The sequence below is a fragment of the Saccopteryx bilineata genome, chromosome 2, assembly GCF_036850765.1.
Source record: "Saccopteryx bilineata isolate mSacBil1 chromosome 2, mSacBil1_pri_phased_curated, whole genome shotgun sequence".
In the NCBI taxonomy this organism is placed as follows: Eukaryota; Metazoa; Chordata; class Mammalia; order Chiroptera; family Emballonuridae; genus Saccopteryx; species Saccopteryx bilineata.
Genome location: NC_089491.1, coordinates 98,941,841 through 98,957,184, shown reverse-complemented (window position 1 = coordinate 98,957,184; position 15,344 = coordinate 98,941,841). Strand labels below are relative to the sequence as shown.

General features: G+C 42.3%; 1 protein-coding gene across 1 annotated transcript in view; it reads left to right on the top strand.

Moving 5' to 3' along the window:
• IPPK (inositol-pentakisphosphate 2-kinase) overlaps positions 1-15,344 on the top strand; it is a 58,615-nt gene that overhangs the window by 39,794 nt on the left and 3,477 nt on the right. The window contains exon 12 of the mRNA XM_066257462.1: positions 14,113-14,192. Coding sequence (XP_066113559.1) covers positions 14,113-14,192 — 80 coding nt within the window. The remainder of the gene's footprint in view (positions 1-14,112; positions 14,193-15,344) is intronic.

Genomic DNA, 15,344 nt, shown 5'->3' with positions numbered 1-15,344 from the left:
AAAATTCGGGCCCAAAATTAAGGTGCATCTTGTATGTGGGAGTGTCTTATACATGGGGAAATACGGTATTTTTTCCCCAGTGAATGGTTTTGGCACCCCTGTGTTGCACTGATCTATGTCTGTACTTATGCCCATACCTTGTCTTGATTTACTCTTGCTTTTTTAGTAAGTTTTGAAATTGGAAAGTGTAAGTTTTCCAACTTGGTTCTTTTTCAAGATTGTTTAGGCTATCTGGAGTCCCTTATAATTATATGTATGAATTTTAGAATCAGCTTGCCAATTTCTACAAAGAAGCCAGCTGAAAGAAAGAAAAAAAAAAAAAAAAGAAGCCAGCTGAGATTGATAGGGATTGAGGTGAATCTGTGAATTTCTTTGGGAGATATGGCCATCTTTATAATAGTAAGTTTTCTGATTTCTTAACATGAGATGCGTTTCCATTTATTTAGATCTTTTTCTTTCAACAGTCTTTTACAATTTTCAGTGCATACTTCTTCTATTTAAACTTATTCCTGAATGTTTTGGTCTTTTGATGCTGTTATAAATGGAGTTTTCTAAATTCTGTTTTCAGATTGATCATTGCAAGTGTATAGAAATACAGTTTATTATTTGTATATTGATTTTGTGACTTGCAACCTTGCTGAATTTATTACTATAATTCTAATAGTTTTTTAGTGAACTCCTTGGGATTCTTTCCATGTGAGATAATCTGTTCATAGAGATTTATTTCTTCCTTTCCAGTTTGCATGCCTTTTATCTCTTTTCCTCGCATAAGTGCCCTAGCTAGAGCCTGTAGTACAGTGTTGAATAGAATTGGCAAGACAGCTCTGGCCAGAAAGCTCGGTTGGTTGGAGCATCATCTGGAAGTACAGAGGTAGCTGGTTCAATCCCGGTCAGAGCAGACACAGGGAGAAGTTGATGTTCTTGTCTCTCTCCCTTTCTCTCTCTCCCTTCCTCTTTCACTGAAATCAATGGATGAAAAAAAAAAAAATTGGCAAGAACAGACATTCTTGATTTGTTCCTGGTATTATTGTGACAGTGTTCAGTCTTTCATCATTATGTATGGTGTTAGCTCTGGGTTTTTAAGATATCCTTTATCAGATTGAAGAAGGTCTTTTCCTAATTTGTTGACAGTGTTGATCATGAAAGAATATTGAATTTTGTCTTTCTGCACCAATTGAGATTATCATGTGTTTTTGTTTTTTTATTCTATAGATATATAGTCTTAAATTTAGGCTTGAATATTACAGCCAACCTTGTATTCTGGGATAAATCCCACTTGGTCCTGCATCTAATCCTTCTTATATGTTGTTGGATGCAAATTTGCTATTATTTCATTGAGGACTTTTTTTTTTTTTTTGTATTTCTCTGAAGCTGGAAACGGGGAGAGACAGTCAGATTCCCGCATGCGCCCGACCGGGATCCACCCGGCATGCCCACCAGGGGGTGACGCTCTGCCCACCAGGGGGCGATGCTCTGCCCCTCCGGGGCATCGCTCTGCCGCGACCAGAGCCACTTGAGCGCCTGGGGCAGAGGCCAAGGAGCCATCCCCAGCGCCCGGGCCATCTTTGCTCCAATGGAGCCTTGGCTGTGGGAGGGGAAGAGAGAGACAGAGAGGAAGGAGGGGGGGGTGGAGAAGCAAATGGGCGCATCTCCTATGTGCCCTGGCCGGGAACCGAACCCGGGTCCCCCGCACGCCAGGCCGACGCTCTACCGCTGAGCCAACCGGCCAGGGCCCCAACCTCCTATTCTTGAAGTATATATATCCTTTAAGTTATATCAGTGAAAGTTTTTTGATAAATTCTTTATCTGGTTATATTTATAATTTGTCCACAAATTCAAAGGGTAGTTTTTTTTTTGTAGGTACAAAGACTTGATTGTTTTTCTACTAGCAATAACCATTTTATGTAATATCTGAGTGGTTGTTGCTTCCAAGATAACTTCTGTCGGTCTGACTGTCCTTTCTCGGGAGGTTAATTTTTTCTTTGTTGCAGTCATTAAGGTCTTCTCTTTCTCTTGTTACTTGACACTTTAGTGCAGTGTGATTAGGGGTGGGATGCTTTTTATTTATCCTGCTTAACGTATGTTGTGCTTTTTTCTCTATTTGTGAATTTATATTTTTCTCTTAGGATGGTCATATCATTGTCATTTATTTGGATGTTGTTTTAATTTGTTACTGTTAAAAAAAATTTTGACATTCACATTTTTGTACTTTAACCCTTGTGTACATAAGCATATGTGTAGGATAGATTCTTTTTTTAAAATTAAAAAATCTTTAAATTTTTATTAATTTTAATTTATTGTGTTAATATAGGTTCAAATGTCCCACTGAATATAACACCCTCACTCCTCACCCCCCCGTGTCCCTATTTACACCCCCTTTGCCCTCCTCGCCCTACCTCCCCCCTTCCTTCTGGGATTTGCTGTCCTATTATCTGTATCTGTAACTATATAACTATGTATATATAGTTTTACTAATTCCTTCACCTTCTCTGATCCTGTCCCCTCATCCCCCTTCCTCTGACTGCTGTCCCTCTGGCCCCTGGGACACCGCCTCTGCCTCTATTCTGTTCCTCAGTTCACTTTATTCGTTAGATTCCACATATAAGTGAGATCATATATTTGTCTTTCTCTGTCTGGCTTATTTTACTTAGCATAATAGTCTCCAGGTCCATCGATGCAGTTAAAAAAAAGTAAAATTTCCTTCTTTTTCAAGGCTGTATAGTATTCCATTGTTTATATGTATCACAGCTTTTTAATCCACTTGTCTGCTGATGGACACTTGTGCTAGGATAGATTCTTAGAAATAAAATTTCTAGATTTTTGATAGATTGTGTCATGTTATTCTCTCAAAATGGTTTTTCCAATTTGTGTTCCTTCTTGCAAAAATTGAAGGCACTTGTTTTCACCATGCTCAAAACACTAGATATTACTAGTATTTAATATTTTATTTTCTAATGTTTTTTTTTATTAACCATTTGTATTGTGAAATATAGCATACACAGAAAAGTACACAGAAAAAATGCACAGCCTAGTGATTTGTCCAAAGCACTCACTTCTAGAATTGCCAGTTAGGTCTTGATACAGAACATTGGCAGCCAACCAGAATCACTATTGGTTTCCTGTCCAGTTATTCCTCTTTTCTTTCTTCCCAGAGTTAACAATTATGTTGACTTGTATCCCGATGGTCCAGTGTATTCTGTTTTGAATTTTATTTATGGAATCATGTATATAGATCTCATGTTCTTTTTTGGCTCTATATGACACGAGAGTCACTCATGTTATTGTATGCATATCCATATCTGCATTGCTTTATAGTGATCCATTCTACTGTTGATGGACATTTGAATTGTTAGTGTTTGGCTACTATGTATAAAGCTTCTGTGGACATTCTTACTCAGATCTCTTGGTGTCCTTGTGCACATGTTTCTTTTGGATATATTCAGAGGAGTGGCATTTCTAGTCCAAAGGTATAAGCATATTTAGCTTTGGCAAATACTGCAAAGCAAGATTACTGTTTCTGTTCCCTACAACAGACCAGGGTAGCCCCTGTTTCCCCAAACCTCTCCATCACTTGGCTGTGGGTCTTTTTAACTTTAACCATTCTGCTGATTGCGTAGAAATGAGATTATGCACCTTTTCATATGTTTATTGGCTGTGTGTATTTTCTTTTTTGTGGTAATACTTAGTTAAGTCTCTTGCCCAGTCTCTTCTTGTTGTGTGCCATATTCTTATTGATTTGAAGGAGTTCTTTATATATTCTTTAAAGAATATATGCTACAGATAGCTTCTTTTACTCTGTAGCTTGCTGTTTTACTCTCTTAATGGAGTTTGTTAAGAAGGGAAGTTCAGACTTCCAGTCAAGGTGGCAGAGTAGGTAAAACTGTGCTCGTCTTCTCCCACAACCCCATCAGAATTACAGCTAAACTACAGAACATCACTCAGAACCACCTGAATACTAGCTGAACAGAAGCCCTGTAACTAAGGAAGAAGCCACATTCAGACTGGTAGAGGTGGAGATGCAGAACGGGCAGGTCCCACACCCACATGTGGCGGTGAAGAGATGGAAGGGATATTTCCTCTGCAGAGGTCCCCAACAGGAGTCCCCACAACATCTGGCTGTGAAAACCAGTGGGGATTCCATCCTGTTGAGATGGAGGGCTGCTGAAATCCCAGGTGTTCATTTTAAAGGGCCCATGCTCAGATTTACTCACTGATGGATCACTGGCGCAGTGGCTTAAAAAGTGCCAGAGAAACAAGGGGAGGAACTTCTTGGACTGCTTCCGAGCAAGGGCTGGAGGGCAGCTTTCTCCCAGGTAGAAGTGCTGGCAGACACCATTATTCATTTGTTGAACACTCCCCCACAGAGTTGGCAGACAGGTGTCATATCCGAGTCTCTGCCAACCTAACGCCATTCACCTAGCCCTTGTGATTCTTTGAGACCCTGTCCCACCTAACTTGCAGACCCACACAAGCTGCTTCCAGCAGTTTATCCATACAAACAGCGTGAACTTAGCTGTCACTGTGGATTTCCCTAAAATCTGTCAAAGGTTCACAAACTCCAAACAAGCAGCATCTGGCCTGGGTGTGCCCATACCTTTTTCTAAGTGGCCCCAACCCTGGCACTAGTGACAACCAGTCTCTTTCACAGCTCTGCCTTTCCCAGATGCCTCTGAGCGCAGCACAAGTGGCAACCACCTACAGATCATTTGGTAGGTCATACCATGTGGCTTTGCGCAGAGCAAAGCTGACCTTGGCCTGTACCAGAGCCTCTCCCCAGAGGACCCAGAACCAACAAACTTGGTGGCCATCATTATACCACAACAGAACACCACCCAACTACATCCACAAATGACCAACCAAAGAGTGAACCTGACAGGCACTAGATCCCTGCTAAAGATAATCCTGCTCCGTAGGGGCAGCCCCTGCACAATAGCTCCTCCACTATGATATGGCCAGTCCTCATAGTCAATCAGCCTAAAGGTCAATCATCCAACAGATATCCTAACAGCAGTCAAGGTTCAACGACCACAGAAGAGCACACAAAACCCACACAGTGGACACACCTAAAGCACCCAGCTCAGGTGACCAGGGAGACTGCACCAGTCAGTCCCACAGGAAACCTACACAATGCCACTTTACCAAAACTGAGAGATGTAACAGCTCTACCTAATGCATAGAAAAAAACACAGGAGGCAGCCAAAATAAGGAGACAAAGAAACATGTTCCAAATGACAGAACAGAACAAAACACCAGAAAAAGAACTAAACAAAATGGAGCTAAGCAATCTACTAGATGCAGAGTTCAAAACACTGGTTAGAGGGATGCTTAGTTAACCTTAAAGAAGAATAGATGAACTCAGTGAGAACGCCAGCAAAAAGACAGAAAACATAAAAATGGAAATAGAAAACAAAAAAGAACCAGTCAAAGATGAAGACTACAATAACTGAAATGAAGAATACATCAGAGGGAATCAACAGATTAGATTGAAGGAGAGGATCAAATCAATTTGGAAGACAGGGTAGGGGAGAACACCCAACCAGAACAGCAAAAAATAAAACAATTTAAAATATGAGAATAGTTTAAAGGGCCTCTGGGAGAATATAAAGCATATCAAATTTGCGTCATAGGCATAACAGGGGAGAAGAAAGAGAGAAGGGATTGAAAACCTATTTGAAGAAACAATGACAGAAAACTTCCCTAACCTGGTGATGGAAAAAGACATATAAGTTCAGAAAGCAGAGAGTCCCAAACAAGGTGAACCCAAAGAGGCCCACACCAAGACACATCATAAAATGTCAAAGGTTAAAGACAAAGACGGACCTTAAAACCAGCAAGAGAAAAGCAGTTAGTTCCCTACAAGGGAGCTCTCATAAGACTGTCAGCTGATTTCTCAACAGAAACATATCAGGCCAGAAGGGATTAGCAAGAAATATTCAAAGTGATGAAAAGCAAGGTGTTCACCACAAAACCAGTATTACAAGAAATGTTAAAGGGACTTCTTTAAAAAGAAAAAATATAAAAAATATGAATAATAAAATCCTATAAATAAAAAACCTATAAATAATTACTTTAAATGCAGATGGATTAAATGCCCTAATTAGAAGACACAGGCTGGCTGAGTGGAGAAGAAAGCAAGGCCCATACATATGCTGTCTTTAAAAGACCCACTTCAAATAGACACAGACTGAAAGTAAAGGGATAGAAAAAGCTATTTTATGCAAATGGAAACGGAAAAAAGAAAAGCTGGGGTGCATTACTTACATCATATAAAAAGAAAGGCCATAACAGGAGACAGAGAAGGACCCAACAGTCCACTCCTGGGTATTTATTCAAAGAAACCCAAAACACTAATTAAAAAAGACCTGCATCCCTATGTTCATTGCAACATTTACAATAGCCAAGATGTGAGAGCAACCGAAGTGCCCATCAGCAGACCAGCGGATCAAGGTGTGGTACATATATCCAATGGAATATTACTCAGCTATTAAAAAGTGTGTTCTGATCAGTGGTGGTGCAGTGGATAAAGTGTTGACCTGGAATGCTGAGGTCACTGGTTTGAAACCCTGGGCTTGCCCAGTCAAGGCACATAAATAAGAGAAGCAACTACTAGTGTGAGTTGATGCTTCCTCTCTCCCCACCTTTCTTTCGCTCGAAAAATCAATAAAAAAATCTTTTTAAAAAAGTGTGAAATTGTACCATTTGCAACAACATGTGTGGTTCCAGAGGATATTATGCTAAGTGAAATAAATTAGAGAAGGACAAATACCATATGATTTCACTTATATGTGGAATCTAAAAAAACAAAATAAACGAACAAACAAAATAGGAATAAGCTCACAGACACAGAACATTTTGAAGATTGCCAGATGGGAGGGTGGTTGGGGAATGGATAAAGAAGGGAAAGGGATTAAGAAGTACAAATTGGTAGTTACAATATAGACATGGGGATGTGAAGTGTAGCATAGGGAATATAGTAATATAATATTGTATCCTGGTTGGTTGCAGTGGTTGGCAAACCGCAGCTCACGAGCCACATGCGGCTCTTTGGCCCCTTGAGTGAGGCTCTTCCACAAAATACCACGTGTGGGCGCTACCTTGATAAGGAATGTACCTACTACCTATATAGTTTAAGTTTAAAAAATTTGGCTTTCAAAAAAAATTTTCAATCGTTGTACTGTTGCTATTTGGCTCTGTTGACTAATGAGTTTACTGACCACTGGCTCCTAGAGCATCGTCTTAAAGGGCAGAGGTTGCCAGTTTGAACCCTGGACAGGGCACACACAGGAACAGATAGATGTTCCTGTCTCTTTCATGTCTCTGCTTCTCTCCTTTCTTCTCTCACTAATATCAATAAATAAAAATTTAAAAAGTAAATATTGTGGAGGGGAGCTGAGGGGATCACGGGGGTGGGGAGAGATATATTTGGTGGGACACTTGAATCTATGTAAACACAATAAATTAAAATCATTAAAATAAGTAAATATGGTAATAATCATGTATGGTGTCAGATGGGTACTAGACTTATTGGGATGATCACTTGTAAGTTATATAAACATCAAATCACTATATTGTATACCTAAAACTAATACATTGTATGTGAACTGTAATTAAAAAATAATTTATTTTCAGAAGGAAGTTCATAACTTTAAAATAGTTTCATTTACATCTTTTTTTTTTCTTTTTAAGTCTTTTACCTTAAAGACCTATAGAAACTTTATAAACTTTATATTTGGTGTATACCCATCTGCAATTGATTTTTGGTGCAGCATGAAATAGTGTTTTATTTTATTATCATTTGGAATTGTTCCACAATCATAGCATCACAAGTCTTGATAACCAGTAAAATAAACCCTTCTGTGTTCTTCAAGGATGTCTCTCCTTTAATAAACACTTTGATTCTTCTTGACCTTTTGCTAGTCTACATCAATATTAGAATCAACATGTTCAGTTCCACAGGAAAAGCACAACAAAACTTGTGATTTTGACTGGTTTGGCATTAAAAGAATGCATAAGAGTTGACAGCTATACAATATTGAGTCTTCCCCCATGGGCATTTTGAATTTTTTTTTTTAACAAAGTCAGAGAGCGGGACAGATAGGGACAGACAGGAAGGGAGAGAAATGAGAAGCATAAATTCTTTGTTGCAGCTCCTTAGTTCATTGATTGATTTCTCATAAGTGCCTTGACCAGGGGGCTCCAGCAGAGGGAGTGACCTCTTGCTCAAGCTTCAAGCCAGCGACCATGGGGTCATGTCTATGATCCCATGTTCAAGTTGATGACTCAGCGCTCAAGCTGGTGAGCTTGGGGTCTCGAACCTGGGTCCTCTGCATCCCAGTCCGCCGCTGTATCCACTGTGCCACCGTGAGATCAGGTCATTTTGTATTTTTTTAGGTGTTATTTAAAATCTGGAAAAAATATTTGATTGACTTTACAGAAGTTTTATGTTGTACATAATAGATTTATTCTCAGATATTTGATAGTTTTAGATACAAATGGTATCCTTTAAAATATTTAATTTTACAGCAGTTACTGTGGTAGCAATTTTTTATTTTGATGTTTTATCTGTGTACCATGTTAAGCTCACTAATTCTAACAAATGTATAGCTTCTTTGGATTTTCATTGTATGTAATCATATTGTCTCTGAATTTGATTTTTTTTTTCCTATCCCACCTTCATACCTACACTTACTTTGTTTTGCTTAATTGCATGTAGTTAATATGTGATAGTGGGAATTATAGCCCCCATTTTTGAAGATAAAGCATTTTACTATTAATATATTGTTTGCTGTAGGATTTTTTGGGGTTTTATTTTTTAAAAAGATAATTCTTATCAGATTAAGCACGTTTTCTCTATTCCTGATTTGTTAAAAGAGTAGTTTTTTTATTTTTTATTTTTGGTAAAGTGGATGTTAAATTTTATCAATATCTTTTCTTTTTCTATTGCAATGATCACATTACTTTTCCCTTATCTGTTAATGTGGTTAATTGTACAATTTGTAATGATGTATCTTTTTATAGATTATGGTATTTGCTTTGCTAATATTTTGCTTAGGTGTCTTTGCATATATACTTGTGAGCAATGTGAGTTTTTGTAATGTTTTGTTAGGTCTTGGTATCAAGGGTATACCTGATATAAAATGTGTTAGTAATGTCTGACTGTGTTTTTCCCTCTGGAAGAGGTAAAGTAAATCTATGATTTCTTAAATATTTTGTGGAATCACAGGTGAAGCCATCTGGGACCAGGGTTGTCTTTGTAGAAAAACTTTAAATTATAATCTCAATTTCAGATTTTCACTTTCTTCAGTCAATTTTATTAAGTGGTATGTTGTAGAAATCTTAATTTATTGAAAAATTTCAAAATGTTGGCATATAATTTTTTATAATATTCTTTTATTTTCTTTTAATGTTTTATAAGATCTGAAGAATGCCCTTTCATTCCTGACTTCTGGTATTTGTCTTCTGAACACAACCCATCAAGAATTTATCAGTTTTGTAAAATGTAATTTAGGACCCTTTCACACTTTATGATTTTTCCATTTCATTAGTTTCTGGCCTTGATTATTTCCTTTCTTTGGATAATTTCTTTCTCTAACTTCTTCCTGATAAATGCTTACCAAATTAAGTTTTGGCCTTATTTTTTTCTAGAATATTTATTTAAAGCTGTATACAGAGGTGGACAAAAGTAGGTCGACAGTGTGTATGGGAAGTAGTGCAATAATAATCTGAGAACAAACCGTTTCCTGCACTCACAATGTAAGTGTACTTCTGCAGGCCCCTTGCAGTGCCGTGCAATTAAAGCTCACTCCGACTGGCACTGAGATTTCTCTTTTGACACACGGTGGTATTTTAGAAAAGAACTAATTACCAAACATGAGATTTCTAATTATCTTTTTCATCACCTCGCTCTACCAACTGAGTTGCCTGGCCAGGGCCAATGCATAGTTGTTAAGAGTCCATTTTATTATTATTCCTGAATTATTTTGCTATGGTTGTTATGTATTCTTTTTTTTTTTTTTTTGTATTTTTCTGAAGCTGGAAACGGGGAGAGACAGTCAGACAGACTCCCGCATGCGCCCGACCGGGATCCACCCGGCACGCCCACCAGGGGTGAAGCTCTGCCCACCAGGGGGCGATGCTCTGCCCCTCCGGGGCGTCGCTCTGCCGCAACCAGAGCCACTCTAGCGCCTGGGGCAGAGGCCAAGGAGCCATCCCCAGCGCCCAGGCCATCTTTGCTCCAATGGAGCCTTGGCTGCGGGAGGGGAAGAGAGAGACAGAGAGGAAGGAGGGGGGGGTGTGGAGAAGCAAATGGGCACTTCTCCTATGTGCCCTGGCCGGGAATCAAACCCAGGTCCCCTGCACGCCAGGCCGACGCTCTACCGCTGAGCCAACCGGCCAGGGCCTTGTTATGTATTCTATTCATTTAAAGAAGACATGTTTGTTTGTTTGTTTTGGTTTATTTATTTATTATTATTTTTATATTTTTCTGAGCTGGAAACAGGGAGGCAGTCAGACTCCCACATGCGCCTGACCTGGATCCACCCAGCACGCCCACCAGGGGGCGATGCTCTGCCCATCCGGGGCGTCGCTCTGTTGTGACCAGAGCCACTCTAGCGCCTGAGGCAGAGGCCAAGGAACTATCCCCAGTGCCCGGGCCATCTCTGCTCCAATGGAGCCTCAGCTGCGGGAGGGAAAGAGAGAGACAGAGAGAAAGGGGGGGGAGGGGTGGAGAAGCAGATGGGCGCTTCTCCTGTGTGCCCTGGCCAGGAATCGAACCCGGGACTTCCACACGCCAGGCCGACACTCTACCACTGAGCCAACTGGCCAGGGCCAAGGAGATGTTTTTGTTAATGTTTTACGCAGTCAGTGTCTATTACCCACATGGTTCTTTTGCAGCGTGCCCTTGTGTTCCACCTCTCTGAGCTTGTACCTGGATCACTGTGGTTTTGTCTGAAGAGTGAAGAACACTGTTCCTGTTCCCTCAGTGTAGGTCTGCTGGTGATTTGTCATTGTCCTTTCCTTGATAGTTTCCCTTCCTTACTTCATTGTGGTTACACACACACACACACACACACACACCCATCTTCCAGTTTAGCAAGTCTCTTTGGCTTTTTCTAATCTTTTAAAATTATGTTTTGAATTCTTAATAATTTTTATAGTTTTTATTTCTAAAATTTCCAAATGGTTCATTTTTTTTTTTTTTGTATTTTTCTGAAGTTGGAAATGGGGAGGCAGTCAGACAGACTCCCGCATGCGCCTGACCGGGATCCACCCGGCATGCCCACCAGGGGGTGATGCTCTGCCCATTTGGGGCGTCGCTCTGCTGCAACCAGAGCCATTCTAGCACCTGAGGCAGAGGCCACGGAGCCATCCTCAGCATCCGGGCCAACTTTTGCTCCAATGGAGCCTCGGCTGCCGGAGGGGAAGAGAGAGACAGAGAGGAAGGAGAGGGGGGAGGGGTGGAGAAGCAGATGGGCGCCTCTCCTGTGTGCCCTGGTCAGGAATCGAACCTGGAACTCCCGCACGCCGGGCCGACGCTCTACCACTGAGCCAACCAGCCAGGGCTCAAATGGTTCATTTTTATAATCTGGTTCTCATTTGAAGTTCTCCAGTACTGGAGTCCACCTGTCTGTGTCTCTGTCATGTTTTTTTTCCATTCATGTCAGCGTGTTTTGCGCTTACATGTCAGAAATTCTGTTTGTATAGTTATTTTAGAAAAATTTAAGGCCTAGGATGGTATCTTCTTCCAGAGCAGAGTTCAGGTTTGCTTGGCCAGGGGCCGAGGAAGCACTGCCAGCTGGGTCCATCCTACCCTAGGTCTGGTGGCGGTGCACTGTGGAGCAGAGCTGCAGTTGCTGGTAAGGCTTGCTGACTTATGGCTCACTCAGTCTTCAGATGCAGAATTTTGGGTAGTAACACACGGACGGGTTCATTGTGGTTATTGTACCCATAGCCCTGGAGGTTGGTTTAAAGTGCCTCTTGCCTGACCGGTGATGGTGCAGTGGATAAGGCGTCAAACCAGAATGCTGGGGTTGCTGGTTGGAAAACCCAGGGTCGCCAGCTCTGAGCATAGGTTTGTCTACTTTTGAGTGGGGGAATCGCCTGTACGACCCCAAAGCTTGCCAGTTTGAGTCCAGAGATTGTTTGCATGAAAAGCCCAAGGTCACTGGCTTGAGCAAGGGGACACTGGCTGGGCCCTCGTCAAGACATGTGTGAGAAGCAATCAATGTACAAGTAAAGTGAAAGCAACTCTGAGTTGATGCTTCTCACCCTCTCTCTCCCTTCCTGTCTCTCCCTCTCAAAAAAAAAAAATGCCTCTTGGCCAAACTTCCAGAATTGTCCCCTCACTCCCTCACTCCCTCACTCCCTCACTCCTAGGCAAAAAAGACCCAATGTCTTTGTCTTCCCTCAGTCCAGCAATGTTCCCTGGTCTTGTTACTCTGCCTTCAAGCAGGTGTTTTTGATGTTTTGTCCCACTTTTGCTAGTTGACTTCAGCCATTGGGTCAGCCCCAATTACAGGGTCCAGTGTTACTGGAAGTATAACTCTAACCCTTTTATCAGTGTCTGATATACATATATAGTGATAGTTTGTCTGTCTGATGAGTAAAAAATACATCACTGTTATAATGTACATTTCCTTTATTACTGGTAAGGCTGAGCAATGTTTCATGTATTGATTGGCTATTTTTTCTCTCATCGGTTTATTTGCTCCATATCTTCCTGGGGTCCTTCCCTGCTCTCATGCTGATCTAGCACTTTGTATACTTGATGCTAATCACCTCTTATTCGTTGTAGGCATTTTCTCACATTCTTTTGCAGGTCTTTTACATTACAGTTATGACTAGGTCGTAGAAAACATTTTAATTTTTAGGTATTTAAATTTTTTGGTCTTTTATGGTTTCTGGGGTTTATGTGCTACAAATTAGGGCATAATAAATATTTTATATTTTGTATTTATGTCTTACTAATTCTTTGGACTGAATTTTTAATGTATTGTGAAAAATCTGACTTCCTAGCTGAATGAATAGTGTAGGAGAAGAACTCTCTCATACTTGTCAAGGTTTGTGCGGACCCCAGGGAGAGCAGTCGGGCCTGAGCTAAGGCCCCCTCTTCTTCCTGCACAGTCCTGTCGTGGGGAAGATACAGCATAGTGTTTTCTTTGGATGGGTCCTCCTGGCTAAGTGACATGGAGGGGAATGACTAACGGGAGACCAGTTCTAATCTGTCATCACACAAATGTTGAGGCCAGTGATAACATGGAAGGTTTGCTTCCCTTTTTGTACTTTATTTTTGTAAAAGCAAGAGCTATTCAATCTAGAAAATTAAAATTATATAGGAAAGTTCAATGAAGAAAGGGAAAAGAATGCCCCAAATTTCATATAAAGGTGCCCATCTTTTTGGCTTTCTCTGTGTCTGTAACATGTGAGCACATAGTGCTTTATAGGTCAGACTGCAAATGATGCTGTGTGCTGTGCTGGTGGAGTCAGTGGCCCGAGTGGGTGCCATTTGGGCCGGTGTGCACAGATGCACGCGTGCTTGCAGCCCAGTCCAGAGCATAGACTTCAGAGCTGAGACACCAGAGTTTGTGTCCACCCTGTTAGCGCCCCGAAGTGCAGCATGAGCAGGTTTTCTCTCCTCATCCGTAAGCTAGGACAGTGGCCATTTCTGCCAGTGGGGATGAAGTGGCTTAACACCAGGACAGATGGGGACCCTCTGCAGCATCTTTCCAGGTGGATACACAACATTCTGAGTGTGATATGACCTGAGGGGTGTGCTAAACAGACCTCGGTGGATGTCTGTGCACCGCCGTCCCGAGGTTCGGAGTGGTGTTCGCTCACCCTGCTGTGTGGCCAGCCCAGTGGTGGAGGCAGCTAGTACTGCTGTCTCCACGGCAGACTGAGGCTACTTTGCTGCAGACAGATCCCAGCATTTGCTTTGGGGTCCACACACTGCTTGCAATGAGGCCAGAAGGCAGGGCTGTTCTCTGAGGAGCTCTTTGGCCTACAGCGTCCTAACCAGCCCCAGGTTCTGGGACTGGTTCCCAGACCTCACAGGAGGAAGAGTGCATGTGGTGGTGGCCTAGTGCCCCGGAGCTGACTTCTCCTCCCCAACAGGTGCAGCAGTACCGGGTTGCCATGACTGCAAAGGACTGCTCCATCATGATCGCGCTGTCCCCTTGTCTGCAGGATGCAAGGTGAGGTACCGTGCCGTGTCGCTGTCTCTGGTTTCGCAGGGTTCTGTGGTGTGACGAGTCAGTTCCCCACATTCAGAGCCCAGCAGGATCACGTGCGTTCTGAGGCTGACCCGAGGCTGCTTGAGATCACGCCGCTTACTGACTCTTGCCCTCGACAAAGTTGTAATTCAGTCAGAAAAACATTTATGGAGAGCAATTTTGATTGATCTATTAAATTGATGATTACTGTTGTTTTCTAAGAAAATACCCTATTAGAAGCATTTTGGATACTGTGGTGGAGAGTCCTCTTAAAAAAGCCCCAAGCTCCTGTCCAGGCTCCGAAGCCTGAGTAACCACAGGTCCCTAGGCCTTCCCCCGCCAGGCCCTCACGTGCTGGCCTCAAGAGTTGTTTGAAGCCTTGAAAACAAAACGGGCGTTCTGCTGCTGCCTGTCCGCAGCACCGCTCCCGAGCCACCACCTTGTCGTCCCGGGTCCTCCTCGCCTTTTTTAGGAATTCAAGACAAACCCGATAATCTTCTCTAGTAAATACATAGCATTTTCGGCCTTGATCTTCAGGGTGTAAAACCCCACACAGTATTTGCGGAATGTTCTGCATCCCTGTGCCAGAGTTTCTGGGTCAAGATGACCTTGTCACTGGCTGCCAGTGTCCCGTCTTTCTGCTTTTAACTAAGCATTTCTGGCAGGCACAGAATTGTCTATTTTCTGATAGGATACGTAGAGGCACATTTATAGATTATAACTAAAATACAGAAAAAGGTTGTTCCATTTACTTGAAAACTCATTATCCCCAAAGCAAATGCCCCAGTGCTTAGCTGTGAGGAGTCCACAAACTCGTGATGCAGGGTGAGGAGCAGCACAGACACGCTGCGCGCCCGCCTGGCACGAGGACGCCGGGTGCGGAACGGGGAGGGCCGAGGGCCCGGGCGGCTGCCCCCAGTTAGAATGGACATGCTGGGATAGGAGCAGGTCACATGCCCAGAGGTGGCAAACTGCTGAGGTGTCGGGAGCCAGGTCCTGGGCTCGGTGGGAGCTTCTGGGGATCAGACTCTGCATAGGGCATCCCTCTGGCCATGAGGTGATAGATTCTCACCATCTTGCTGGGTGCTGGTTCTGAAGTAAGAAATGGGGTGTGCTTGAATGTGTGTAGCCCTG